The 27704-nt window shown below is 40.6% G+C and overlaps 2 protein-coding genes across 10 annotated transcripts in view; one reads left to right on the top strand and one right to left on the bottom strand.

Annotated features, from left to right (window-relative positions):
- The window catches only part of Cops2 (COP9 signalosome subunit 2), a 32016-nt gene extending 16425 nt beyond the window's left edge, over window positions 1–15591 (bottom strand). For both annotated transcript variants that reach the window (XM_052724906.1, XM_052724905.1), the window contains exons 1-3: window positions 15458–15591; window positions 5000–5113; window positions 3651–3728 (exon numbers count right to left, since the gene is read on the bottom strand). In XM_052724906.1, the coding sequence (XP_052580866.1) occupies window positions 3651–3728; window positions 5000–5113; window positions 15458–15511 (246 nt within the window). In that variant the 5' untranslated portion in view covers window positions 15512–15591. The remainder of the gene's footprint in view (window positions 1–3650; window positions 3729–4999; window positions 5114–15457) is intronic.
- Window positions 15592–15697: 106 nt separating this feature from the next.
- Galk2 (galactokinase 2) overlaps window positions 15698–27704 on the top strand; it is a 175554-nt gene continuing 163547 nt past the window's right edge. Inside the window, exon 1 of one of the 8 annotated variants that reach the window (XM_052724902.1) lies at window positions 15698–15811. Coding sequence is in view for 5 of the 8 variants with exons in the window: in XM_052724903.1 (XP_052580863.1) it covers window positions 21824–21876 (53 nt within the window). In the remaining 3 variants the exon portion in view is untranslated. Of the gene's footprint in view, window positions 15889–21692; window positions 21917–27704 lie in introns of those variants that run through there. The other 7 variants (XM_052724898.1, XM_052724903.1, XM_052724904.1 and 4 more) reach the window with 7 other exon arrangements.

The following is a 27704-nucleotide window of genomic DNA, read 5'->3' on the forward strand; positions in this document are numbered from 1 at the left end:
TAACTAACAAGGACTACCCTATAAGCAACCTACTAAACCTGCAGTTAAAGACTGCATCTTTTAGAAAGAGAAAGATGATGAGATAGGATGGTCTCAACTTTGACATTACATTTTAGCACTAAAACAGTATTTTAGATGAAGGTACTTAGGAATTACTTCTCATCCTATTTAACTGTAAGCTCACTGGTACAATCTGAATGTGAAATGCCCCCATAGGCTTGTGTTTGAATACCCGGCTGGTGGACTGTTTGAGAAGGTTGTGGGAGTTTCAGGAAGAGGACGCAAGTCCTTGGTGACAGCCTTAAGGTTACAGCCCAGCCCTACTTTTCCTGTTGACACTGTTTCCTGAGTGCACACATACATGACCAGCCTCTTGTACCTGCCCCCATGCCATTCCTGCCTGCTGTCACACCTTTCTTGGTATGCTACACTGTATTCCTCCCAACTGTAAGTCAAAATAAGTCCTTTCTTCCTTAAGATGCTTTTGTCAGGGTAATATCACAGCAAAGAGAAAATAACTAATATACTCATTCCTGCCTACCCCACCCCCATTATCTGTGAGGGTGTATAAAATGAAATTGCACCATGGCACGATGTGTAGGCCAGAGGACAGCTTGTGAGAGTTGGTTCTCTCTTTCTACCACATGGGTCCCAGGGATTGAACTCAGGCTGTCAGACTTGGGGGTAAGCACCTTTCTTTACCTGCCCATACTGACCGCTCTAAGACACTCATTTAAAAAAGTTATGTTAGATGGACATGGTAGTGCATGCTTTTAATCCGAGCACTAAGGAGGCAGAGGCAGGTGGATCTTCATGAGTTGAAGACCAGAGTGGTCTACAGAGCGAGTTTCAGGACAGTCAGGGCTAAATAGACTGTCTCAAAAAACAAAAGAAAAACAAAGAGAGAAAACTAAATAAATATATATGTGAACAAATACAGGCAGGGACCTTAAAAATTATGCTAACTGTAATTAAAGAGTGAGAGATTAAGTAAACTGGTTGCACACAGAGCAAGTGAAACAGAACCTTCTAACTGTACTGCCCACCACCGCACAGCTACACAGGTTCTACTGTGGATCCAACTAGAAATTGAGCGCAGACACTGGTGACTACTGTTGTGGTCTCCTACTTAGAGATGCTGTGACAGAAGCAAACATAAACTAGGAAGACAGTACCATGACACAGCTAACCCTTTCTTATGTTTCCCGGCTCTGATCAAGGTAAACAGAAAAACCAAGCCTCGAGGGCAGTCCACAGTTTAAACAGGCCAACACCAAAGCCACTGTTAAATGTGGAGATAGCAAGTTTTAAGGGAATTATGTTTTCTTGCAAATCACAGCACCTTCAAAGTTGACATTCAGCATTTAATGTTACCGTTTTTTTTTTGTTTTGCTAATTCACCTGCTGCTTCTTCCCTATTTCTCTAGGTTATTAATTTAAATATAGAAACATTGGTGTAATATCATCATAAAAAGAAACAAATCACAGGGGCTTTGTGCAAAAGCACACTTTGAGAAGTAGAACCAGAAAGAGTAAATACAACACACATGATTTTCCTTTGTAATCTAGATTTAAATTAAATATATAAAATATTAACAGTGTACAGGTTTTGAATGGTTCTGATATTTGGGGTCAAAGGCCTGAGCTCAAGGAGCCACTCTTATTAAGTATGGGAGATGATACCATGGTCAGAGTACATCTGAAAGAAGCTACAGGAAGAGTGGAATAAGCCAGGCCTGATGGCATGGAACCAAAGTGCTAACCAGAGATGGGATAGAGAAGTGACCAGGAGAGGAAGGAGGCATTCGGAAATACGGACACCAGAAAAACCAAAGTGGTAACTGGTTTGCAGGAACCTTTCCATCAGCCTAGTTCCTGGACCCACTAAGAGCTTAGCCTCTGTTCACATGCACTCTCACTTTCTACCACATTCTACCAAAGGCAGTATGGAGACACACATCTGTAATCCCAGCATCCTCAAGACAGAGGCAAGTTCAAAGTTAGCCTGGCCAACATAGCGAGTTCAAGGGCAACCAGGGGGTAGATAGAAAAGCTTTTAAAATAAAGTCAAAAGAGAAGAAAAAACAGTTCCTCGATCCCTGGTGATGTAAAATTCCTATCTGCAATTAGTTCTCATTCTCTCTCTCTCTCTCTCTCTCTCTCTCTCTCTCTCTTTTTTTGGGGTTTTTTTGAGACAGGGTTTCTCTGTAGCTTTGGAGCCTGTCCTGGACTAGCTCTGTAGCCCAGGCTGGACTCGAACTCACAGAGATCCGCCTGCCTCTGCCTCCTGAGTGCTGGGATTAGAGGCGTGCGCCATCACCGCCCGGCTAGTTCTCTTATTATTATGTGTATGTATGCACTTATATGTGCATTTGTGTGTCTGCAAAGGGTCTCTCAAGAACCTGGAACTCACCAGTTTGGCTAGACTGTCTAGTCACCAAGTCCAGGAACCCTACTGTCTTTACCTCCCAGCACTAGGGTTACAAGTGTGTGCTCATATTTTATGTGGGTTTTAGGGGCTGAACTAGGTCTCCTTACACTTGTGAGAAAAGTCTTTACTGGAAAAGTGATCTCCCACCCCCTTTCCTCCACTTCTACCCTGCACTCTTCACTTTTGTTTGTCCAGTTTAAGAAAGCTGATGATTGGCATTCTATGAAAATATATCAAGGCAGATCCAGCTTTTCAATGAATCACTTACCAGAGTATGTGAGTACCTACTAAATGCTAACTACAGGTGAAACTACAGTCCTGCTCTCACAGAGCTTATAGCTCACTTGTGGGGAAGGATACAGAGAAAAGTCAATGAATAAGCAAGTCACAAAGAACAGAGACAGCAGAAGAGGCCCTCTAGTGGGCAAATAGCATTTGAGCAGAGCCATATGGCTGAGAGAAGTGCATCTGAGGCAGAGGAAACATCAAAGAGGTCTCTGAGGGCCACGGTAAAGACTTTGGATTTTACTGAGGGGCAATGAGGACCACAGAAGATCTGAAGGAAAGGATGGCATCAGCTGAGTTACATATTAAAAGGATGCTCTGCTATCTGTGAGAATAGCTGTAGCAGAGCAAGGATGGATGCAAGACCAGCTACTAAGCCACTGCAACGATGTAGGTGAGAGATGTCAACACGGACCAGAGTAGCAGAGTATACTACCATCTACTGAAGGGACTCAGGCCTTCTTGATCTGTTGATTGATTGTTGGTGGGAAGACACAACAGAGGTCTAAATGCTAAAGTACTTGGCTCCAGTCAATGGAGAAGAGTTCTTGGTAATAGATGGAATTTTTAAACTCCAAAATAAACCTCCAAAGCAAGTTTTTCAAAAACCTACAAATAATGCTCCTGTAAATATGCAGTAATACACACAATGCACATCTAAAGGATAGATGTGCCATACAGAAAACAATTTTTATCTTCTATTGATTTAAACTAGTGGAGGAGAGGATACAGGAGAGGTTGGAGGGAGGAAAGGGGAAGAAATGATCAAACTATTTTAATAAGAATTTTAAAAAGAATAGATCAGTACTGCTGTAGTCATAATTTTACAGTCCACACATGGACAGATGTCAATATAATGAGGTTAAAGGAGGAGACATATGGGGTATGCTGCAGGAGGCATGGTGAGTTTAATTTCTCTAAGAACAAATCTTACCAACTTGAAGTTAATCTTGATCATCTGTTTCAGTGCTTTGAACCCCCATTCTCCCTTCTCACCTTCGAGCTCCAAAACCTAAAATGGGGAGACATTTTTGTCTTAATATTAATGCAATATTTTTTGACAACCAATGTCTAAGTCTTGAATTAATTTTCATAAGCTACTTATGAAAAATATTTTCTCCCAAATTTCACTAGTTGTTCATGTAATTTTAAAAAGGATTAAAAGACAGACTTCTTAGGATCCTTGGATAAGTGAGCTGACTCTAAAGCTCTATCATATAAAAGGACTTACTTGATTACGCAGGCCCAGAAAGGACTCCCCTACCTGAATCATCTTTAGTAAGAACCACCAATGTTCAGAAGCCAAGAAATCAATGTGATCTGTTCCCAGAAACAACAAGATTATAGTAATAATAGTGCTGACCACGAGATTGTTTCTCTAGTGTGGTTTTCAGGACAAGGACCCTGCTTCACCAACAGCTTAATCAGAAAAGACAATAGGAAACCTTTCTGAAATACATCCACAATAAAATCCTTCTCGCAGAATTATCATAAATATCAAACACACATTTCTGAAATAAATTACTTTGGATCTAAAGCACATTTATTTGGAAATAAAATGCCTGCTTCATGTGTTGGACACTTGGTCCCTAACGGATGATGCTGTCTTGGGAGGTTGTGGAACCCTCAGAGGGTAGAGCCTAGCCAGAGAAAGCGAACCACTGGAACTTGTCTGGGGCACTATAACCCAGTTCCATTTCAGGTCCCAGTCTCTCTCCTTGCTTTTTGGTTGTCTTAGTCACCTTTTTACTTCTGTGATAAGACACCACAGCCAAGGCAACTTATAAAGGAAGTGTTGAATTGGGTGGACAGTTTCAGAGGGTTAGAGTCCACGGCATGGAACAAAGGCATGACAGCAGGGACAGCTGAAAGCTCACCTTGATCCCCAAGTGGGAGACAGAGAAAGAGAGATACTGGGCATGGCACGGACTTTTGGAGCCCCAAAGTGACACACCTCCTCCTCCAAGGCCACACCACTTAATCCTACCCAAGAGTCCCACCAACCGGGAACCAAGCATTCACACATATCAGCCTACAAGGGCCACTCTCATTCAAACCATCACTCTGGTCCATTGAGATGGGAAGAATCCCAGTAACTACTCTGGCCAATACGGATTCCCTGCTATGACGGACGACTACATCCTAAACAGTGAACGGAAATATTTTCATCCTTGTTTTTGGTCAGATATTTGGTCATAGCAATGAGAAAAGTAATTGATATAGCATCATTAACAAAAAACAAACAAAAACCTTCAAGACATAAAATCAGTTGCATACAGACACCTTTTGGAAGCTGCTTAGTGCTGCTTTTGGGTCATCTTCTTTCAATGCTTTGGAATTATAGTACTGATTTTCCAAATCCACATTGGGCTCAGAGTTACTATCTTCGGAGTATTCCTGTGTATTGGAAAGATAGAGATAACAAATGAGAAAAAGAAACTCAAAAATGGCACTATAAAAAGTGAATGCTGCTAAGATAAAATATTATTTTTGTATAAAACAACCTTGAACACTGATCCTATTTTAAAAATGGAGAAGGAATAAAGTATACAGTAAGATATCGAAACTAGCACTTCCAAAGGCTGTGAAGGGGGCCCAGAGGACAAGAGTGCTTGTTATGTAAGCATGGAGCCCCGAGTTTAAACCTCAACATGAACGTAAAGAACCAGGATAACTACTGTACAAGTGCCTGTAACCTACGTCACAGAGAGCTGTGAAGTGGGCAGTCAGAGGAGGACTGGGGGGGCTGGTGGCTACCAGTCTACCCCAGGTTCAGTGAGGTGAGGAAACCTGACACCATCCTCTCACTTCCACATGTCCACTTACACATGTGCATATATTACACACACACACACACACACACACACACACACACACACACACACACTAAGCAAGTAAAAAAGAAAAATTCAACAACACTGGTTCTGTGAAATCAATGAGTATTTTGTAATCCTCATTAATACATTAAAATCTCAGAACTATTTAACCTTTGATTATATTGTTTCTTGTTGGTCTTTTTTTGTTTGTTTGTTTTTTTTTGAGGCAAGGTTTCTCTGTGTAGCCCTGGCTGTCTTGGAACTCACTATGTAGACCAGGCCAGCCTTGAACTCAGAGATCCGCCTGCCTCTGCCTCCTGAGTTAAAGGTGTGTGCCACCACCACCTGGCTTATATTGCTTCTTATAGCACTTGTTTTTTAAGCAGCTTTCACTGCTGCTGTATTGTTTTTTAGTAACTACTGAATTTATATGGTGGAAAAACCTTCAGACTTCTACAGCTCCATTTCAGCTTCCTTATTTGGATGTTACAAAGCTCTCTGGCCTGGCAAGATGGCCTTGCAGGTGTGTGTGCAGGTCAGAGCCCAGCCTGTCTGAGCCCAGCCTGTCTGAGCGAGCCTCTCCTTCCATAGGCGCTCCAGGATTGAACACAGCTGTCAGGCTCTGTGCCGAGTGCTCTAACCTACTGACCCATCTCTCTGGCCTAAACAGTATTATTTTAGATGGCCACAAAATAAAGATTATTTTCTCCTCACCTAAAAGTCATTACAAAGGGATAAGTTTATATCAAAAGAATGGTACTGGAGGGAAAGAGAATAAAAACAAAGACATGAATATTAGAGTTGTTTTAAATTCAAATACAGTTTATAATTTCTTCAAAAAATACACATGGAATAGTGTAAAGGCAGAGGCATGAGGAGAGTTTCACTGAGCACAACATTTAGGAAGCTCAGAAATCCTTCAAGATGGCTTTTTCAGTGGCTTGGTAAGGCACACCCTCTGCAGAATGAGAGCCCAAATGACACTCGTTCTCACAGACTAAAGACCTAGGAAATCCAGCTCAGGTTAACGCTTGAAACTCCACTGCAACACTTCCTTTAAGGACAAGACCAGACTAGGCAAAATTTTCTTCTCATTTTCTTTTTAACTCCTGTTACTTATAACAAAACTAATAAAGGTAGAAAATAACTACTGGAGTATAAACAACTGTATCTCAGTGACAGGGGCTGTAACAGTAACAGTCAAAGCTGGGGTTGAAAGAGAAATGGGCCCATTTCCTAGCACAGGTGAAGTAAGGAGCACAGTGCAGGCAAGAGTGGCACAAGAGCAACCGAACAAGCACACACAGGGACCCCCCAGAGCACCAACTGCTTGCTCTTCAGCCATACACTTCTCCACCATAGAAAGTTTGCCTTCCACAAGCTGTACTAGCTTTCCTGGTTTCCTTCTTAACCCTAAAGTTCCGACCTCATGTTAAACAGTCAGAATAATCCACACAAAATGTCTATTATCTAGTATAGTTAATAAAAATGACTTCCCACTGCTCACTAAATGAGCTGAAAGCAGTAAAAATCTGACTCCTGCCCACATCCAGCATCTCCTATGGAACGCTTCTCTCATTCACACTGCTGCTGCCACGCTGGCCTTTGCTCACAACTGCTCAGACTTCCTACTATTCCTCTCTTCTTAAAATGTGGGTTATGATTCAACGCAGCCAGGGTGTGGGGTGGGGCACACCAACACGGAGACAGATGGACGGGACCTGAAGGTGAAGGGGGGTGTCTCAAAAAATTTGACAACAGTAAAAGATATCTGAATACATAATGACAAATTTAATAAGAAACCAAACATTTCTAGCAGCACTAGCCAGATTACACTGTGTGACATCACTGCAACCTGGGTTGGGAACATAAAAACAGGCCCTTTGCACTGCGTATGTCAACGAACAATGTCTCAAACACCTTGGCTCAGACTTGCCTAGTCCTGTTATGACTGTAGTGTATGCCTCACACACAGTCCTCCGCTCTTACAGAGAAGACAGACTTTAGTACTCGTCTACAGACAGTCCTCTGCAGACGTCATAGTAACATCCCTCTGGGTTGTATTGTTAGGATTTCTGATTTTAAAAATTGCTGTCTGACTCACTAACTTGTTGCATTAAAATTTTTTTTTTATTAAATGGATTTTGGCTTAGGATCAGGGCAGAATTCCCAGTAATTTCCAAAATGGACCTAACCATACTTATGTCATTTTATATGTATTTATGTGATACAGTAATATCAGCACTGATGGTCATAGATGAAAGAATCAACTGTGGAAAACAGTAAAGATCATGAAAGTATCAATCAACTGTGGAAAACAGTAAAGATGCTCTGATCTCTGTGTGTCCTACACTCAAAACTCATCTTGCTGTACCAAAAAATTACATTTTGGCATCCCAAATCTTACTCAGTGCTCATTTATTTTTGTTTTTTAGTCCAAAACATAAAAAACAAAAACAAACAAAATCAGGCTAGGATCAAGAAGGGAAAGGCCAAGAGGCACAGTCCATGCATAGCAGAGTCAAATCCAGGACTTTCCAGCATCAAGGAAATGGAAAATGCTCTAAAGGCTGAAGAGATCAGCTTCAGTCACCTTTCACCCGAGACAATTAGGACAGGGCTAAAAACAAGTTCTTTCTACTTTCCTCCATACTGCAAGTGTGCCTTCCTAGTCACAACAGAGCCCACTGGCTATTCTGAGAGCTGGATAAAAGACAACGGATGCTTTAGCTCAAGCAGGAGAATGACAAAAAAAGGAAGAGTATGTGGTTAAGAGCAGAAGATGGGAGTGAATTCAAGATGTAACTACCTCATGGGTAGAGGTGAAGTAAAACCAAGTTAACTACAATAATTACTAATGACTTAGTAACACAAGGTAACAACCAGAAAAGAGAATTAGATGCATTACTGCTAAACTGAATTTGTTTCTGCCAACTGAATAACAATTTGTAGACGTTTCAATGAAATGTTTTTAGTAGAATCCAAAATTTCAGTCAATTTGTGAATATCCTAAATAAAAGTTTAAGCAACACACATAAGATAAAAGTTGCTCGGGTATTATAAAAGGGATTTAAAAATCTTAAGGCCCATTTACAGTTTCAGCTACTGATGAAATAACTCAGGTATCTCCAAAGCATCTGTGATGACCCATCATCTATACTGTATGGGTCTACTCTCTTTTCCCCAAACATGCCATTTAATTTTGAGTTCCTGTTTTAACACAAATCATCCTTTTATCTTGGCCATACTGGAGAGAGACTGAACTCAGGCCTTGTGCATTTGGGCAAGTGCTCCACCACCAGTGATTTCGCCCAACTCTGTCTTTGGAGAAAAGGTCTCATCCAGTTGCCAAAGTTGGCCTTGCGCTTGCAATCCTCCTGCTTCAGCGTCAGCCTTTGGCTAAAGGCTGGAGCCACTGGCAGCAGCAGCAGCAAATCCCACTATAGGAATCTACAGAACTCGCTCTCCTTCCCTTCCTCCTTTGCTGCTCCCAGCCTCATGCTCCTGGTTAAATGCACTCACCAAGGCTTTCCTTTCATTCCCAGTTCTTTTTAGCAGAACCAACTCTCCTATGTTCATGCTTCTCTCTCTCTACATGACACACATCTAACGGGCTTAATGTCTATTCTGTCTCCTCACTCTCAATCCACTGTGAACTTTTTTTTGTTTGTTTGTTTTTTGTTTTGAGATAGGACCTCTCTACATAGCTCTCACTATCCTGGAACTCAAACTCACTATGTAGACCAAGTTGGCCTCAAACTCACAGAGATCTTCCTGCTTCTGCCTCCTTAGTGCTGGGATTAAAGATGTGCGCCACCACTGCCAAGCTATCCACTATGACTTTTAAAAAGCAGAAATGTTCTTATCATGTTTCATATTCCTGAGACATTACAAAGTACTCATTAAATGTTTAACTGAAGACTGAGCTAACAATCCAAATTAACAACACATACCAGTCAGGGTTAATTTCTGACTAAAAGGCAAAATGTAGCCCCTCTGAACAAGGCCCATTTTATGGTTTATTTACATATTCATGTCATCAATACAGGTCCTAAGGAGTACACAGTAGGAAAACAGAGCCATCAACAGAATGCTTTCTGAGACTTGCCCACTTCTAGCCATCTGCACCAGAGGCAAAGGACACTGGTAGGTAGAGTGGAATGGACCATTATTCTTAAATACCAGATACAATACAAATCCTAGTTAGTCATTTGTGTTTCAATTATCCAAACTTAAAACAAACAAACAAAAACACCTCATTCAAGTTAATGTGTACTAATTTGTAATCTATGGTGTAAATAGGAACCATCTTTTACTCATCCCAAACTTTCATTTTTCAGATGAAATTTTCAAGGAGAGACATAAAAACCACATGATCTAGGATCCGGTTCTCATCCTCAAATGTGTTGTTTGGATTTAAGGACATTATTGTCCCAATGCTTTTCCTTGTCTACTAAGTTTGAGGGATCCTCGTAGGAGGCTTCCAGTTCTCCCTAAAGCCCAGGCATTGATAAGGGATATAACACACAAGTGCAAATTCATTTTGGATGCTCATAGTTTACAAACAAACTTACCATAGTACATTTTAAAAAATGTTTTATTACAAACTAAGCGTATTTATATATGCTTATTACTAATGATTTAATTCATAAATTAATGGATTTAATTTTATCATTACCACAGGAGAGCTGTCAATTGCTTTTTTAGTTATCCTTGTTTAAAACTCTGAAATTCATTAATACAAAGTATACCAATAAACTAATAGGCCTTTTTGAAAATCCACAAAAGCTTTTATTCTAAATCAGTATTATTCTTCGACTGTAGCTTTAAGAGACAGTGTCCAACAATACTGATGTGGATTACATAGTAACACTTCTGAAGGAAACTACTTTTATTGGAGTTAAGTGTTTTTGGTTTTAATGAACTGCTTTTAACCTAAGACAGCATTACCCAGTTTAACAGTTTACCTTAATTGTCAATATAGTTTTCAGTTAGTTTTAAAAAAGACTTACTTTATGTATAGGAGTGTTTGCATGGATGTATGTATGTGTACCATATGCATGTCTGGTGCTGCAGAGGACAGAAAAAGATACTGGATCCCCCTAGAATGGAGTTACTTACAGTCATAAGCTACCACATGGGTGCTGGGAACCAAACTTGGGTCCTCTACAAGAGCAACCAGTGCTCTTAACATCTGAGCCATCTTTCTAGCTCCATTTTTCTTTTTGAAATGTTTTTTTCTTTCTTTTTTTTAAGATTTATTTATTTATTATGTATACAGCATATGTGACTGCAGGCCAGAAGAGGGCACCAGATCTCATTACAGATGGTTGTGAGCCACCATGTGGTTGCTGGGAATTGAACTCAGGACCTCTGGAAGAGCAGTCAGTGCTCTTAACCTCTGAGCCATCTCTCCAGCCCTCCATTTTTCTTTTTTTAAGTTACACATTGTTTATAATATTTCAGACTGAAAACAGGTCAAATTGTTATCAATAGAGAATCAGTCAAACAAAATATAGTACCTACACATCATCTTTGGAGATGTAAAAAGAGCAGTGAACTGGCAAAAAAGGCTCGGGGGTAAAGTTACTTGCTGACAAGTTTGACAACTGGAATTTTAGCTATAAACCCACAGATTGGGAGAGAACAAGCTCCAACAAGTTGTCTGCTGACCTCCACATAGTACAGCGTGCACACATGCGTGTGCGTGCACGCGCGCGCGCGCACACACACACACACAAATATATGCTTGTAAAAATATTTTTAAAAGACTAAGTTTTTTGCATCTCTCAGATAAACTAAGAATAATAAACTATATCCTGATTAAATAAATGAAGGAGACACAGATGTTTAACTTGGTTGCTTATGAAAGTGTAATGAGACCTGGGCAGATGAGGACCAAAGAGAGGGTGCAAAAGTTTACGTCTGTGCTTGCAAGCGTATCCATGGCAAGAGATTCTGTTGGATATTCTGTAGCTAAATCTCATCCCCAACCCAGACAGACACAAACAGCAAAATCTGGGGGCTTTAAAGTATATTAAAACTAGAAAAAACATACCAATAACTATTCACTCACTAATGCCAACTATGAGTTAGACCAAGAAAACATTAAGCCCACAGCTTGGTGAAACTATTCTATTGTATAGACAATAGTTTCCATGTAATTCACTTAAATAATTATACTCAAATATAAATATCCTGACTATAGAAGAGAATTTTAAAAAATAACTTTGGAAATAAAGTCAGTTTGCTTAAATTACTTCTAGAACTATTAGATGGATCAGTGGGTAAGGCTGGCTTGCTGCAAAGCCAGATGACCTGAGTTCCATCCCGGGACCCACATGTAGGAGAGAATCAACTTTCCCAAGCTGTCCTTTGAAATCCACATGTGCATCATGGCACACTTATGTACACAAATAAAAATTTAAACATGCAAGAAATATTAGGAGCACTAAGTAACTTTATGACACAATAATTAAAGTACCTGGACTAAAAGGTTTTTGCTAGTATCATCTCTTACCTCTACAACCAACACGGCATGGGTTAATACTGCTTAGAAAATGTCTACTTTTGCCTATAATCAAAATAAAAAAGACTGCAAAAATAAGAAACCAAGTGTATTGAACTTCTACATTTATTCTTTAACAATCTGTTCTTCTAAATACTGGACATAAATACTTATTTACCATTTTGAATAAAAATAGTATAGAAGGGGACTGAAGAGATAATTCAATGGTTAAGAGCACTTGCTGATCTTGCAGAGGATCCACATTTGGTTTCCAGCACCCACATGGTGGCTCACAAACATCTGGAACTCTAGTTCCAAGGCATCTGATACCCTCTTCTGACCTCCATGGACACCAGGCAGGTACTCAGTACACAGGCATGCACTCACACACAGGTAAAACACTCATACACATTAAGTAAAAATAGTATGGAGACATATTTTTAATCTTCAAATACAAAAGGTGCAAATACAAAAGGTGTTTTAGGGCATTACAATATCAGTGGACAACAGCTAATGATATGCTGAGTATCATTGTGGTCAGAAATACTCATAGTACTTCTATCATTTGTTGTGGGATATTTGTACACTGTGTAAAGATTTTCTGTGATTGGTGTAATAAAAAGCTATGCAGCCAATAGCTAAGTAGGAGAGATAGGTGGGACTTCCAGGCAGACGGAGGAAACTCTAGATGAATCTAGGCATGTGACAGATGCCAGCCAAACTTGGAATGAGTTAGACACACAAAATGGGATAGAGGTAAAAGCCACATGATAGAATGGAGATTAATAAAAATATGGGTTAATTTATTAGTTAGTTGAAATGAGCCTAAGCTAAAGACCAAACTTTCATAATTAATAAGTCTCCTTGTTGTTATTTGTGAGCTGGTGGCCCAAAGAAAAATCCGCCTACAAACATTTTAATTAATTAGTTAATTCAAACAGAATCATGTAGTCAAGCCCAGCCTCCAATTAAGTATGTAGCTAGCCAAGAAGGGCTTTGAGCCTCTGATCCTTCTGCCTCTCTCTACTACCCAAGTGAGATAGGATGACAGAAGTGTGCTACCACATCTAGTAATTGTGGTGCTAAAAATCAAACCCAGAGCTTTTGAAATGTGAGGGCAGCACTCTAGCGAGTGAGCTATATCCCCAGGCCCACTTAAGAAAGAAAATGAAGAGAGAACCAGTTTTCTAACAAACATATTAAACCACCACCACAACAACAACTCTAGCCTGGCCTGGTGCTGCAGGCCTGTCGTCCTCACTATTGTAGAAGTTCAGGGCCAGCGTGGGCAAACTAGTGAGACCTTGTCTCAAAAAGTAAAAAGAGTAGAGAGAAACCTCCTTAAGAGAGCATGTCAATCCCATAGACTTTCTATAAAAAGAAACAGAAAAAGATCCAGGCAAAATAATTACTCAAATAAGAGAAAAACATCTCTACCAGCTATGAAATGGCAGCCATCCTTATCCTTTTAAACACATAATGATTAAAGGATACTGACTAGCAAATGAAAATAAATTATCTGAAAGATGTCATGCTACAAAAATTTTAACTGTTAGTAAAAGGGGTATAACAGTTTCCACCACCTGACATATGACTGGGAATCTAGAATGGTATCTGTATGAGAAGAGCTATTTTACACAATGCTTGAGGAAGAAAAAAAAATCAAAATTTCATTTAATTTTGCAATAGTAAAATCTTAATTCTGTTAAGGTTTTTTAAAAAAGTTAAAAAAATTGCATATTCAACTTTATTATATGGTACATGTCATAGGCTTTGAAAAGCTGGGAAACCGCCAAGTACAAACACTGTATGTCTAATTAAAAAACTTCCAAAGCCAGGTGTTGTGATGCATGCATGCCTTTACTTCTAACACCTGGGAAGCAGAGTTCCAAGCAAGCCATGGGTAAATTGTGAGACCCTGTCTCAAAACAAAACAAAAAAACTTCCACAAACTAGTAAAGTCTAATAGAGTATTTTGTAAGAGTCTCATCTTCATTCCTATTTTTTTCCAAGTTAATCCTAGTGCTAATATTCACTCATTTAAAAATTCATGTATTTAACAGACTATTATCAGGAAAGGAGATAATAAAAAGATTAAAAAAAAAACACTACACGCTAAAATTACAAACATTCCAAAGAAACATTAGACAATTTAAAAACTACCTGTAATAGAAATAAAAACAAGAGAGAAAAGTTTAGTTATCAAAGTAACGTATTAATGAACTGCGGGGATCTGCTTACAACTGCCTTGTGTGTGAAAAAACTAATACAACAAAATGCTACATTTAAACAATTACTAAAATATCTACTATGACTCTCCAGTAATAGCATTTCACTCTTCCTTTTGCAAAATATGCCTTTCTGTAAAATGCAAAAATTAAAAAAAAAACCTTGGAAATGATTTACGGATTCACCCACACAAAGAAGTCACACAGTAACTCAAACCCAAGATATTCATGCTTTGAGAATGTGGTGCTTAAAAGATGAACCAAACTTCTCAAAGCATCTACTCCGCAACTTTACCAAAATGCAACATCACCGTAATTCCTAACAACCAAACAAAATGCTTCTCAATTAAGAAACAAAATTGACAATAATATGGGGATCAAGAGCATTTTTTCTTAGTTCTCACACAGGTGTGCGGTTTTTGACTATCAACATAAAACAAGGGTCTAGTTTAAAAACCTGTAGACTCATTTACAAATTAAACCTTAAATTAAAAAGAAATCATCAAACTAGGCAAGTTTGTTTACTTCTATGCTGTTGATGATTCAAACACTGATGCTGGGAAATTTCTTAAATCCAGGAAAAACGCCATTGGTTCCAATTCCCTTAACCCTTACCTCTCCCCAGCCCAACCAAACAAAAAGCAAACCCTTCATCTCAGCTTGTCAGATTTTTTGGAAAACCGAACAAGCAGTTTAACTACTTTCCCCGCTCCTATTCTTGCTCTGAACCTTTACCTGGGTCCCGAACTGACCCTGGACGAGACTCTTAAGCTGTTTTCGGGAGACTCCCGAGTTTCGCAGTCAGGTCTGGGAGCAGGATGGACCCCCTTAGTTCTCACTCTCCTAGCATCTGGCACCGACTCAGGTCTAGTGTGAAGAAAAGGTGGGCCTGTGGGGGCCCAGACCTCAGCGCCGGGCCCCAGTGGCTCGGCGGCGGGCATGGAGGCACCGAGAACCGGCCGCGGCCGGCCTCCTGTGCTATCTCTGGACCCCGCGGCCTAGGCGGACCGCCGCCCCCCTCCCTCTCTGCCCAGGCCCGACAGGCCCACGGCGCCCGGCGAGGAGGGAACCCCGTCACCGTGCAGGGCGGAACGGGGCCGACGCGCCCCCGGGGGAAGCTGCAGCTGCTCGGTCTCCGCCCCGTCGCCACACCCCACTTGCAGCCCCGAGCCCGCTCCCTGCGCCTCACCAGGTCGTAGTCCTCCTCATCATCGCACATGAAATCATCCTCCATGTCAGACATCTTGGCCGGAGGGGGGAGGAGAAATTAGAGACAGCCTCCTCCCACAGTCCTCTGCGGCCCAGAAGCGTCACTCCCGGTTCTCCTCGCCTTCCGGTCTCTCCTAGAGAAGATATGCACATTCCGGAACCAAAGAGCTCGACCTTGAGACGATTTACTACGGCGTCCAAAGGGAGCGCACAGCTCGCTTTTCCGGCGCGACAGTTGGTGCCTTAGCAACTAAGCGTAGCAACTGGGAAATCGGGCGCTTCGGGTCCTATTTGAGGGGTTTCGGAAACCTTCTAGCAGATTCCAGCGTCCTAGGTGAGGGAACTGTCTCTTTCCTTGCCTGGGACTCTGGAACCGTCTTTCTAATGAAACATGCCCGTCCTATATGACAGGTAGCGTGCCTTTGCCATTGTTTTCTATGTGTTTTTAATCCAGACCTTGCGGTGGGTATATTTACAGCAACACAATTTTCATGTAATGTTCTATTTGTAGTTGGCAAAAAAAAAAAAAAAAAGTTCTGTGGATATCCCAATTTAGGTATACATTAATCAGTTATTTAATTATTTAACGAATCACAAGCGGATCAAATTGAAGTAGCAGTTGATGACAGGTTTTAAACAAATGCGTTGTACAAAACCATTAGAGTTCAGAATGAAGAAAAAAGTTAAACTAAGGCAAACCCTGTTTTTTTGTTTGTTTGTTTTGGCGTAACCTTCCAAATTCTGTACACTTCATTTCACAAATGCTGTATAGCTATAGAATAGATATAATCTTCGGATTTCGGCCCAATTGTGTATCTATACAGGTCAGTTAAACATGCCCAAATCTCCAGAGGTAAAAAAACCTTCTATCTTCATCTGGTACAGTTGATGTTGAGCACAGACCAGCCTTAACACTCACACCCTCCTGTTGAATCCTTAAAGACCCAGCTTGGCTGTGTGTGCTCCAGTGACTTCTGGAGTTGCGCCTGATATTACCAGTTTTCACCTGAATCCACTGGGGAACAGGATCATTTTGTTTTTGTTTCTAGGCCAGGAATTACTTGGTTCCGAAAATCTTGTAAGAAGACGACACATGGAGAAATAGTCAGGCATGACAATGTTTGTGTTATTTCTATGTTGAAATACTGTGAACAAGTTTATTGCTATATGTACATAATGTTACAAAAAATAAGTCTTCAAACAATTTTGCTTTGAATATCATTAACCCCCCCCCCCCCCCCCGTATTTTTTGAACTGAGGAGAAAACTCGGCCTTGTGAGTGTTAGGTAAATGCTCTCTTGGTGAGCTACCCCTCTTGCCTGACACTTATTTGTTTCTTAGGAAAATATTACAAGAAGGAATTTCAGATAGTTTAAAAAAGTAATCATTCAAAGTAACATCTTTGTTTTTTTTTGTTTTGTTTTTTTGTTTTGTTTTGTTTTGTTTTTCGAGACAGGGTTTCTCTGTGTAGCTTTGTGCCTTTCCTGGAACTCACTTGGTATTCCAGGCTGGCCTCGAACTCACAGAGATCCGCCTGGCTCTGCCTCCCGAGTGCTGGGATTAAAGGCGTGCGCCACCACCGCCCGGCTTTTTTTTTTTAAACAATAATATCACCTTACCTGTAACCACATAGTTTTACTAATATCCTTTTCCTCTCAATATTTTATCATGAGAAATTTCAAATTTAAAATACATTTGAAAAGATAGGATTGTGGACAAAAATATACCAACTATTGGCCTTAATGTTGTGTATTTCCTGGGTCAACTGAAAGATGCATATAAAACAACACATTACTCTTTTGTACAGCTATGTGCATTTCCTAAAATTGAGAACATTCTCTTATTCAAACATAGCATAATCATTACAAAGTAGACTGATAATCCTCTGAAAGCATTTAATTTTCAGTCTTTGTTCAAAATTCCTCTACTGAGTATAAAGGTTTAGTTTTGGAATGACCTTTAATGATACCATCTTAGAAACAAAACTATTCCAAAAATACTGCACGAATCTGTACATGTAATTTTAAAACAAAGCAAAGCTTTCCAAGAAGTGTGATGACTGACTGTACATCCCAGTTTATTGGGACAGGTCAGGCTTAGGTACTTCTGATTAGCATAGTAATTAATAGCACTCACTACTCTCAGAATGTAGCACAATAAATCACAGTTACTCTACCCATGCTATACTTTTTCCAAGTCACAAGGTAGTTAAGAGTTTTATTCATGCATAATTTTTAAATACAAAATGATAGGGCTGTGATTATTTACCATTCCAGTATGGCATGCTGATTTACAGTGCATTTATCTGCATAATTTGCCATTTTTTTTATCATAATGCCTTACTCATATAATGAGAAAAGACTTGAGTAATCTGGTACCTAGAAACACAAAGAAAATGGCAACTAAAATTTGAGCCTTGTATTTCTTTGGTGACATCCAAGTTTATTAAACCCAGCCTGACAACTTGATAAGAGCAATTATTAGAGATCAATTTTGTTCAGTAGTAAATACTTGATAATTTTTTTAACAGGTTGCTCATGTTTAAAGTAGATGTTATATTGTAAAAGTATTTAAAATATTTTTATTTTATTTTATTAAGGATTTAATTTTTTATTATTTTAAATTATGTGTATGTCTGCACATGAGTGTGTGCAGGTGCCTGCAGATGTCAGAGGTGAAGTTACAGGTGCCTCTTGATGTGGACACTGGGACCCAAACTCAGGTCCTCTCCAAGAGCAGCATGTGCTCTTAACCACGGAGACTTTTCTGTAGCCCCTTACTTTTTAATTGTGTGCCTATGTATGATGTATATGCATATGAATGTGTTTGCTATGTTTGTATGGGGCATTTGTGTGGGGTCAAAGGGTAACCTTGCTGTCTGTTGTCTGCTCCCACCCTTCCATGTTTCCAGGACTGAACTCTGGTGGTCAGGCTTTTGAGGCAAGATCCTTTATCCACTGACCATCTCACTGGCCCCCAAATATTTTTAAAACAGCATTTATTTAGGTATAATTAACTGTGTTATGGTAAGTTAAGCTGCATAAACTTAACTTATCAAACAATTTGATAAATTTTGCCAAATATTTATACCTGTGAAATGATTATCATAATAACTTAAAATGAGCTTATTAAACTAAAGATGTTTCTTTATAGATTTCTTTCTGAAATTCTTTTCAGATGACTTATTATCTTCCTCCTCTTATGTTTTTCTTAGGCCACCAGTGATCTATTATTTGATATTGTAGATGAGTTTACAGTTTCATCAACTTTATATGTAAATCGAAATAAACACGATGCATTCTTATTTATCTGACTTTTTTTTCCATGTTGTTGCTGCATCAGTTGGTTGTTTGGATTTATTGCTGTGTGTTCTGTTTTTGGATATCCCATAATTATCTTCCTGTTAATGGATATGTGAGGTTTTTCAACTCATGGTTAGTATAATAAAACAGCTATGAACATTTGTGTGCAGGTTGTTGTGTGAGCATATTTCATTTCTCCTGAGTAATGTGATAGACTGATTCCAAGATGGCCTGTCATCCATGCTATTTAATAATTCTTTGCCCTTTGGGTGTGTCCTATGACTTGCTCCTAATCAAAATGATGGAGAGAAGTTGATAGACAATTATATGGACATTATTACATTAAACTAGATCAAGTCTGTCCTGGCAGCAGACATTGTGTCCTGTGGTGTCTTCAAGAAGCACAGGTGTTGAGCCTCTTTAAAATAGAAGAGCCATCTAAGGCATACCCTGACTTTTGAGTGACAGAAAGTGTGAGACAATAATAAGTATGTATTGTTACATATTACCAAGTTTGTGGTAATGAAGTCGTGAAGCAGTGGGCACAAATAAATGTACATATGATGGTTGGGTCATACCAGAGGTGTACATTCAACTTTGTAAGAAATTCTCAAACTGTTTTCCTGGATAGTTTTAGCATTTAGCTTACCTAGTGGCAATGGATGAGAGTCCTAGTTGTCTATCTTGCCACCATTTAGTATGAGCTAGCCTATTTCAATTTTAGCTGCTCCGTTAAGAGCATTGAGCATTTTATTGGCTTTGGTTTGCACTTCCTTAAGGCAGATGCTGTGTGTGTGTGTCTCAGTTCTGTAACTGTATTTGACATTTAGCAGTTAATTTTTCAAGTACATTGACTATCTATAAAGTTTTGAATGTGACAACAATGATGTAAGTTACCAAAGTTACTCATCCTCATTACACTTTCTGGACAAATGGATATGATATGGAACATTTCTTATTCCTCTGGCCCTAATAGCTTTATTGAGACTGGTATCAATGCACATGTTTGGAGTTCCCTTCTCCTTCATGGGAAATTCCTGGGTTTCTTTCTTGAAACCCACTCTATGGATGTATTTGTCGATGTATTCTCAGGTCACCTCCTCGTTGATGGCATGTCCCCTCTTGTCACCACCCTTCTTTGTAGGAGACATCCTTCCAGGCCTAACTTGGAAGGACTCCATGCATTTCTTTGGTGAAAAACCTCTTGAATTTTTTTTTACAAGGTTGTTTATCTTATTACTCTTGCATGCTGAGGATTCTTTTTACTTTTTTGTGCTGTATCGAAGAAAGCTCTGCTACACTTTAGGACACCGATTGCTGATTAGTTTAAGAGAAGTGTATAAGAGCCAGCTGGTAAGGTATCTTACTGGGACAGATGCCTGCTGCCAAGCTTGATGACCCGAGTTCAATTGCTGGGACTCACAGGTGCAAGGAAAGAGCTGACATCCATAAGTTGTTCTATGACCTCTGTGCCCATGCATGCACACACTAAATAAGTTTAATTAAAAATTACAATGTATAAATTTCCCTTGTGAAGGTAATGTAAAATCTCCTCTCTCCTATCCCAGATAAGGGGAACTGACATGCAGAGTCTTCATTAGTACATTGTTCTAAACCTTATGTCCCTCTCATTAGAAAGAGTCAAGAGACTTTTTGCATACATTTTAGACAGGGAAGAGCTACCTGAAAGCCAACAATCCAAGGACTCATGCATTTATTCTCTCTGCATGTGACTGCTGACATAATGCTTTCCGTTGCAGCCTTGACCTTCCTGTGCAATTATAAGCCAAATAAACCTTTCCTTCCCGGTACTGTTTTTTGGTCAGGGCATTTTTATCACAGCAACAGAAAAGTAATGCAGTACCCATGAGCAATGTGACCTTAGATGTGTAGCTTCACCTCTCAGCCATTCATCCTGTTGTATTGAAAACCAGTCTGCCAGGCACAGTGCCAGGTGCTGAGGACGTGGCTCCTGCCCTCAAGTTGCTCACATGCAGTTGGTAGAGATGCTGAGGCGGCAATTAGACAGACAATAAACTCATGAGAATAAATATGCAGGGCAGCTTTTTACAGTTCAGAGCAGTAATGGGGTAAATGTGGAGTTGGTATTCTTGGAATAGGGTCTCTGGGATTTCCCTAGGCAACAGAAAGATGAGGGGTGAGCTGGATACTGAATGAAAACATGAGGACGTGACTGCTCCTAGGTATGGGTTGAGAAGGTTCGTTGTAGATATGAGGGAGAAAACAGCCAGAGGCATCTGGACTGAACATGGCCACGGGGGTAGGTGGCGGGAAGCGAGAGAGGAAGAGAAGGAGCAAAGAGAGCATCTGGGTGCCCAGTGACCATGAGGGCACGTAGCCAAAATGGCTGAGGTTATATAGGGATCAGAGGCTAGGGAAGGAATCCCAGCCCCTGGACTGGAGAGTTTAGGGTGTGGGCGGGTTGAAAAGTTCTGGGAGGAGCCATGGGTACTGAGTGAGACTTGTTCCAGGTTTCTTTGAGACCTAACCGATACTAAGGGTTCCTTTTCCTATTAGGAGTGTTCTATGAAGGCCTACCTGTGCTTGCATTCTGGAGGTAAATGCAAAGATATTTACATCTAATTTTATGTTGCCTACTTTGGAAATAAATTTAAATAAGCAATAGGTGAACATGTCATGGTCTTTGGGATGTATTTGCTGGACATTAAGAAAGAAAAATCCTAACTTAAAAAAATAAAAAAAGCCTGAGAGAGATCAGAAGACCAAGGTGTGTGCGGGTCTCCAGGTTCTGACACTGTACTCAGCCACATCAGGGCACAGAAAAATCCGGTCACTCGCTGCTGCGTCGCCCCTGTGAGCCAAAGGCGAGGTAGTGGCTGCACTTGATACTGTGTCTGGAGCTGGGGAGGAGGAGCTGGGGGCGGGACGGTCTGGAAGGGGCCACTTGTGCAGACCTGCAGGATTTCCGCTGAGGTCCCGGAAGAAAGCCACTCCTGCTGCCTTTATCTTGTGATCCTCAGCTGTGCTGCACTTCTGGAAACTGCAGAGGGATCTAGCAAAATATGGCTGCGGAGGAACCCACCACGCGACGAGTCCAGGTGGCAGAACATCCCAGGTGGGGCAGAGGCGTGGCCTGGGGTCCCCGGGCTGGAGAGGTGCGCACGGCGCTCTTTGCTTTTGGCAGCTTCTTTTGAGTCACCGTTGTTTTGTTTTTGTTTTTGTTTTTGTCCGTGGAGGCAGACAGAACCCTTAGGATTCTAGACGCTGCCAGGGTTTGTGTGAGTTGCTTCACACGGAGGCTTTTGCCCTTTCTTGCCGAAGGATTGAGTAAAAATGCCCGAACCTACCTCGAACTGCTCATTATCTTAGCCAGTCACATGACACTGCTTTTCCAAGTTTCCGTCCTCAACAGTCATTTTTGAGTCCCTGCATCTTTGACAAATCCGAGAATCTCCGAACTCTCATCAAGGAACTAATTTGTTGCCAGTTCCTAGCTACAGGATTACAATTCTTTTCAATGTCTAGTAGAGGATCTTTTTAATTACAGATCCTCTGTAGAATACTTTGTTCTGGTTTCTGTGGCTGAAATTTCACAGACTTCTCTCTCTTGCTGTTCTGTTAGCCCAAGGGCTTCTCTGAGGTCGACTGCCTTGGAATTTAACTCCCCCCTCCTCCCCATTCTGTTTTGGTTGATAAGATAGTGCTTTTCTATGGCTTGAAAATGCTCATTCCTGGACAAGCCAGCAACAACGTATCTTTAGTTAACCAGGATAAAACATACTGTACTCTAGAGACTCCCAAACTATGTAACAGCCACTGAATGGTTTTAAGATTCTCTGAGGTCATTTTATGGTGTGGTTGTTTTACACATTCAGTAAATGAGCACACTGTGAGAGGTGTGCTTCAGATGACTCCTGAAGAATTCATGAAAAGAAACCCACCCCTCTGTGTGTAGTATTGTACAAAACATGTCTACAAATAAAACTTCAAATATGATTTTTTTTTTTTTGAGTCAGGGTTTCCCTATGTAGTTCTGGCTGGCCTTGAACTCGATATGTACACCAGTCTGGCTTCTAACTTAGAAAGATGTGCCTGCCTCTGCCTAGTATTAAACATGTGTGCCACCATGCCCAGCCAATTTTAAATGATTTTAATAATAAAGGTCACTGCCCTCCAGTGAGGATGTTGCTAGGAAGCACAGGTCCATTGCTAAAAGAATCGCTGACTCAATTCCTTTAGTGTTTTTTCATGCTTTTCACTATTTTTTTACAGTATTTATTTATGCAACAAATATTTAATGTTACTTAATCTGTGTTATATATCGAGTCATTTTCCTGTCCCACCAGCCAGCTCCCAAATAATGACACAGAGACTTCTTGTTACTTATGAAAGCTTGGCCTATAGTTTGGGCTTGTTCCCAACTAGCTCTTATAACTTAAATTAACCCATTTATATTAATCTATGCTCTATCACGTGGCATTACTTCTCTTCCATCTTGCACCTCCTTTTTCCTCTCTGTGTCTTTTCGAGTCTCTCTCACACCTAGATTCATCTCCTATTTCCTCTCTCTCTGCCTGGAAGTCATGCCAATACCTTCTGTGTAGCTATTGGCTGTTCAGGTTTTTATTACATGAATCACAGCAAATTTATCTTCACAGTGTACAAATATCCCACAACAGCATTAGTCACAAGTGAGGTCATAGTGGTCATGTAAGCTCTGCTTTGCTGTTTCTTGTTTCCCAATTAATTGTCATTTGTTTTGAGATAGTGTCTCTGTGTGGCTGAGGATGACAATGAACTCTTGATCTGCCTCCTGTACCTCAAGTACATCATTATGCCCAACTATTGTTTCATTTTGTACTTATGTACACTGTTATGGGCTTTATGCAATGTTTTGCAGGAATATTTTTGAAGCATCCAATTTTAGAAAGGGTACCATTTATTAAATCTAGATAGTGTAATCTGCAAATCTGAGTGGTCACATGGTGCAATTCATTGGTACCTTCAGGTGAACCTGGATTCTTGTGCAACTCCTGATCTTTGTTCAAGATACCATCAATTTCACAGGAAACCAGATCGTCTGAGTAAAGACATTAGGCAACTACATTATATGTTTTAATAAGATAATGTCTTCTCTCTCTCTCTCTCTCTCTCTCTCTCTCTCTCTCTCTCTCTCTCTCTCTCTCTCGGGTTTTCAAGACAGGATTTCTCTCTGTGTAGCTCTGGCTGTCCTGGAACTCTCTCTGTAGACCAGGGTGGCCTTGAACTCACTGAGATCTACCTGCCTCTGCCTCCCAAGTGCTGGGATTAAAGGATTAAAGGTGTGCACCACCATCACCTAGCTTTTTATTCTCTTGGTATAAAAAGCAAATTTGAGAAGTCTGGAGTTGTAGCTTGGTGGTAGCACACTTCCCTAGCATGCCCAAGTCCCTGCATTTGATTTTCATCATTAAAAAACTCAGGGAGAAATAAGAGAGCTCAGTACATTCTACCTTCATTTGACTCATGCTTTTTGTCTGTACTGTCAAACTTCAAGTTTTACTTCTAGCTTTCTTTGCAGAGATATCTCTTTTCTTTAGGATTAAGTTTTAAATTGTTAGGCTGGCAAGGCATGATGATGCATGCCTGTAATCCCAGCAACTGGAGGGAGAGGTTGGAGGGGAGGGTCACCACAAATTGAAAGCCAGCCTGGACCAAATGAGACCCTGTGGCCGATTTTAGTAACTTTTGTATTGCTGTGAAGAGACACCATGGTCCAGTGAAATTATTGAAGTAAAGCTTATTTTGGGGCTTACCATTTCAGAGGGTGAGTCCATGGCCATCATAGTGGAGAGCATGGTGGTAGGCAGGCAGGCAGGCACTGGAACAGTGGCTGAGAGCTTATACCTTGATCCACAAGCACTAGGCAGAGGGAGCTCACTGGGAATGGCACATCTCCAAAAAGGCCACACCTCCTAATCCTTCCTAAACAGTTCTACCAACTGGGGATCAAGTATTCAAACAGGAGCCTATGGGAGCCGTTCTCATTCAAACCACCACATCCCCCAAAGCAAAAACAAAATCTGGGGAGGCAGCTCAGCTATGGAGTTCTAGCCTCATTCATGAAACTTTGGGTTTGACTCCCATAACTATGTGAACTCCTATGGTGGCATATCAGAGTTAGAGACAGGAGAATCGGAAATTCGAGGTCATCCTTCGCTAGTGAATGGGAGAACAGTCTGGGCCACATGAGACCTTGCCTAAAGTAACCCTAAAACAAATGAATAAAAACTGATAGGTTACTATTTCTTGTAATAACTTTACTGATTTCGAATACTATATAATCCACTCATTTTAAACCGATGAACTGGTTTAATGAATAAAAGTGTTTCCGTGTGAGTGTGACCGCCTGAAATCAGTACCAAGAGCTCATCAGTGTGGAAGAAGAGAACTGACTCCTGAAAAGTGCCTTCTGACCTTCAGGCGTGTGCCATGGCATTCATGTGCCCTTGAAAACACACACACACACACACACACACACACACACACACACACACACACACACACACACACTTTAAAAAGTTAGCAATGAAGTGGATTCACAGTGTTGTGCATCCATCACCACAATTAAATTTAGATTTTCTTCACACAAACATACATATCATCCCTTATATTTCACCTTTCCCTTCTTAAGCAACTACTCATCTATTTTTTCTTTCCTTTTTCCTTTCAGATTTGTTCATTTTGGATATCCCAAATAAGTGCTATCATAAGACGTGTTTTTCACCTCTTTCTGTGCCTCTTTTTGTCCTTTCTTTTCCTTTCTTCCTTCCTTCCTTCCTCCCTCCCTCCCTTCCTTCCTTCCTTCCTTCCTTTCTTCCTTCCTTCCTTCCTTCCTTCCTTCCTTCCTTTCTTTCTTTTTTTGAGACAGGGTCTTTCTGTGCAGTCCTGGCTGTCTGGGAACTTGCTGTGTAGACCAGGTTGGCCTCCAACTCATTGAGATCCTCCTTTGTCTCTTGAATGCTGGGATTAAAGGCGTGTGCTACCACACTCAGCTGGTTCTTTTCTCCCAGTGTTCTTTCAGCCATGCTGTAGCATGTATCAGTATGTGTTCTATCACACAGACAGAGTGTATTTTGCTTACCACTTAGTAGACATTGGGATGACTTTGACATTTGGCTCTTACAAATAATGCTGTGCTATGATGATACCCTGTGAGCAGATTTTCCGGTTTCTTGTTTTCTCATCTCAGCTGATTTGGTGACCCTGACCTTGTAATACTGAAGATGGAGAACATTTAGAAGACTATGATTTGAAACCTAAAATTCCATCCTAACTTTTTTTTTTTTGAGACAGGGTTTCTCTGTGTAACAGTCCTGGCTGTCCTGAAACTCACTCTGTATAGACCAGGCTTGCCTCATACTCACAAAGATCCACCTGCCTCTGCCTCCCAAGTGCTGGGATTAAAGGTGTATGCCACCACCACCCGGCTAATGGAAAAGCTTTAAAAAATATTTTACGTGTATGAATGTTTGGCCTGCATGTTTACATGTGCACCATGTACATGCCTGGTGCTTGTGGAGGTCAGAAGAGGACCCCCTGAACTGGAGTTACAGATGGTTGTGACTGCCATGTGGGTGCTGGGAATTGAACCTGGATCCTCTGGAAGTGCTTTTAATTGCTGAGCCATCCTTCCAGCCTTGGAAAAGCTTTAATGAGAATACTTCTGATATTTTGCCATCAAATATGAAGTTTAATGTTTCTGGTGAATACTTTTTATTAAGGTAAAGACATTACCTTATTATCTAGCATGTTAAGGATTAAACAGTGTTTTTTATTATCATACATCAATTATAAATAATGGTTTTCTTTTTGACATTTTCATACATCTACATAATGTTTTTTGATCATATTCATCTTCCCCCTCTGTTACCCTTTCTTGAGCCTTCCTATTCCCACCCTGTTCCCACTACAGCACTAGTATGCACATCTTCCCTGGTTGGTCAGTATTGTATACAGGGTCCACAGCTGGGTAAGACTGTTAACCACAATTCTTTCCCAGCAGCTTGCTTGCACAGCACCTACCGGTGCTGGCACATGAAAGCTAATCAACAAGGAGCAAGTTTTCAGGCCACTTCTGTCTTGATTTTTTTTCTATGCCCTGCACCAGGGCATACGATGTCTTCAGCAATAGGGTCTTACCCTGCAGTTCTGGTAGGCAACAAACAGCAGTTATAGAAGCCTGTGTTGTTTGGAAGTCTCAGGGCCCTCCATGACCACCAACTCCTAGGGAGATAGCCTGCTCCTGGCAATGGAATTTTCACTCAATAAACCTATGGCTTCTGGAAGTAGTTCTATCCACTCATTCAGGGTACTTTTAAAAAATTTATTTTTGTTATTATTACTAATTATGTAATCACTTGGTCATGGGTTTCATTAGAGATAATGAAGACAGTAGCTACTTAGTGTTTCATTGGGTGATTTTAGTGATAAACCTTAGTATAGTGTGCCTGCTCCACTCCACTTTCCCAGGTGACTCTAGCTTATGTCAGGTTGACAAAAAACTAACCGTCATCTCCCCATCCCATCCTCTTTTGCCTCTTCCTTTCCTCCCTCCCTCCCTCCTTACTGTTTTCTCCCCCTTTCTACTGAAGTTCTAGGTAAAGTTTGATATTCTGTGTTCTCTAGTTACGGAGAAAACTACTTTTTGTGAAGTTTTATATGTTCTTGTTCTAGAAGATGTGTAGAGAGAATCAGATTCAAAGAGTCATCTCGTCTACCTGCATCTTATGGTCCAGTTAATGTTTACTTTTTTTATTTTTAGATTTTGTTTTTTCCATTCTGGAGAGCAGCCCCAGGCCCTTTCACATACTGAGCCAAACCCCCAAACCCAGTGCCTGCTCTGCTTCAGAGAGTATATGATTCCTGCCGAGGTCTCTGTTGTAATCCAGAGCAGCTACTTAA

The sequence above is a fragment of the Peromyscus californicus genome, unplaced genomic scaffold, assembly GCF_007827085.1.
Source record: "Peromyscus californicus insignis strain IS unplaced genomic scaffold, ASM782708v3 Scaffold_7__1_contigs__length_154581171, whole genome shotgun sequence".
Taxonomy (NCBI): domain Eukaryota; kingdom Metazoa; phylum Chordata; class Mammalia; order Rodentia; family Cricetidae; genus Peromyscus; species Peromyscus californicus.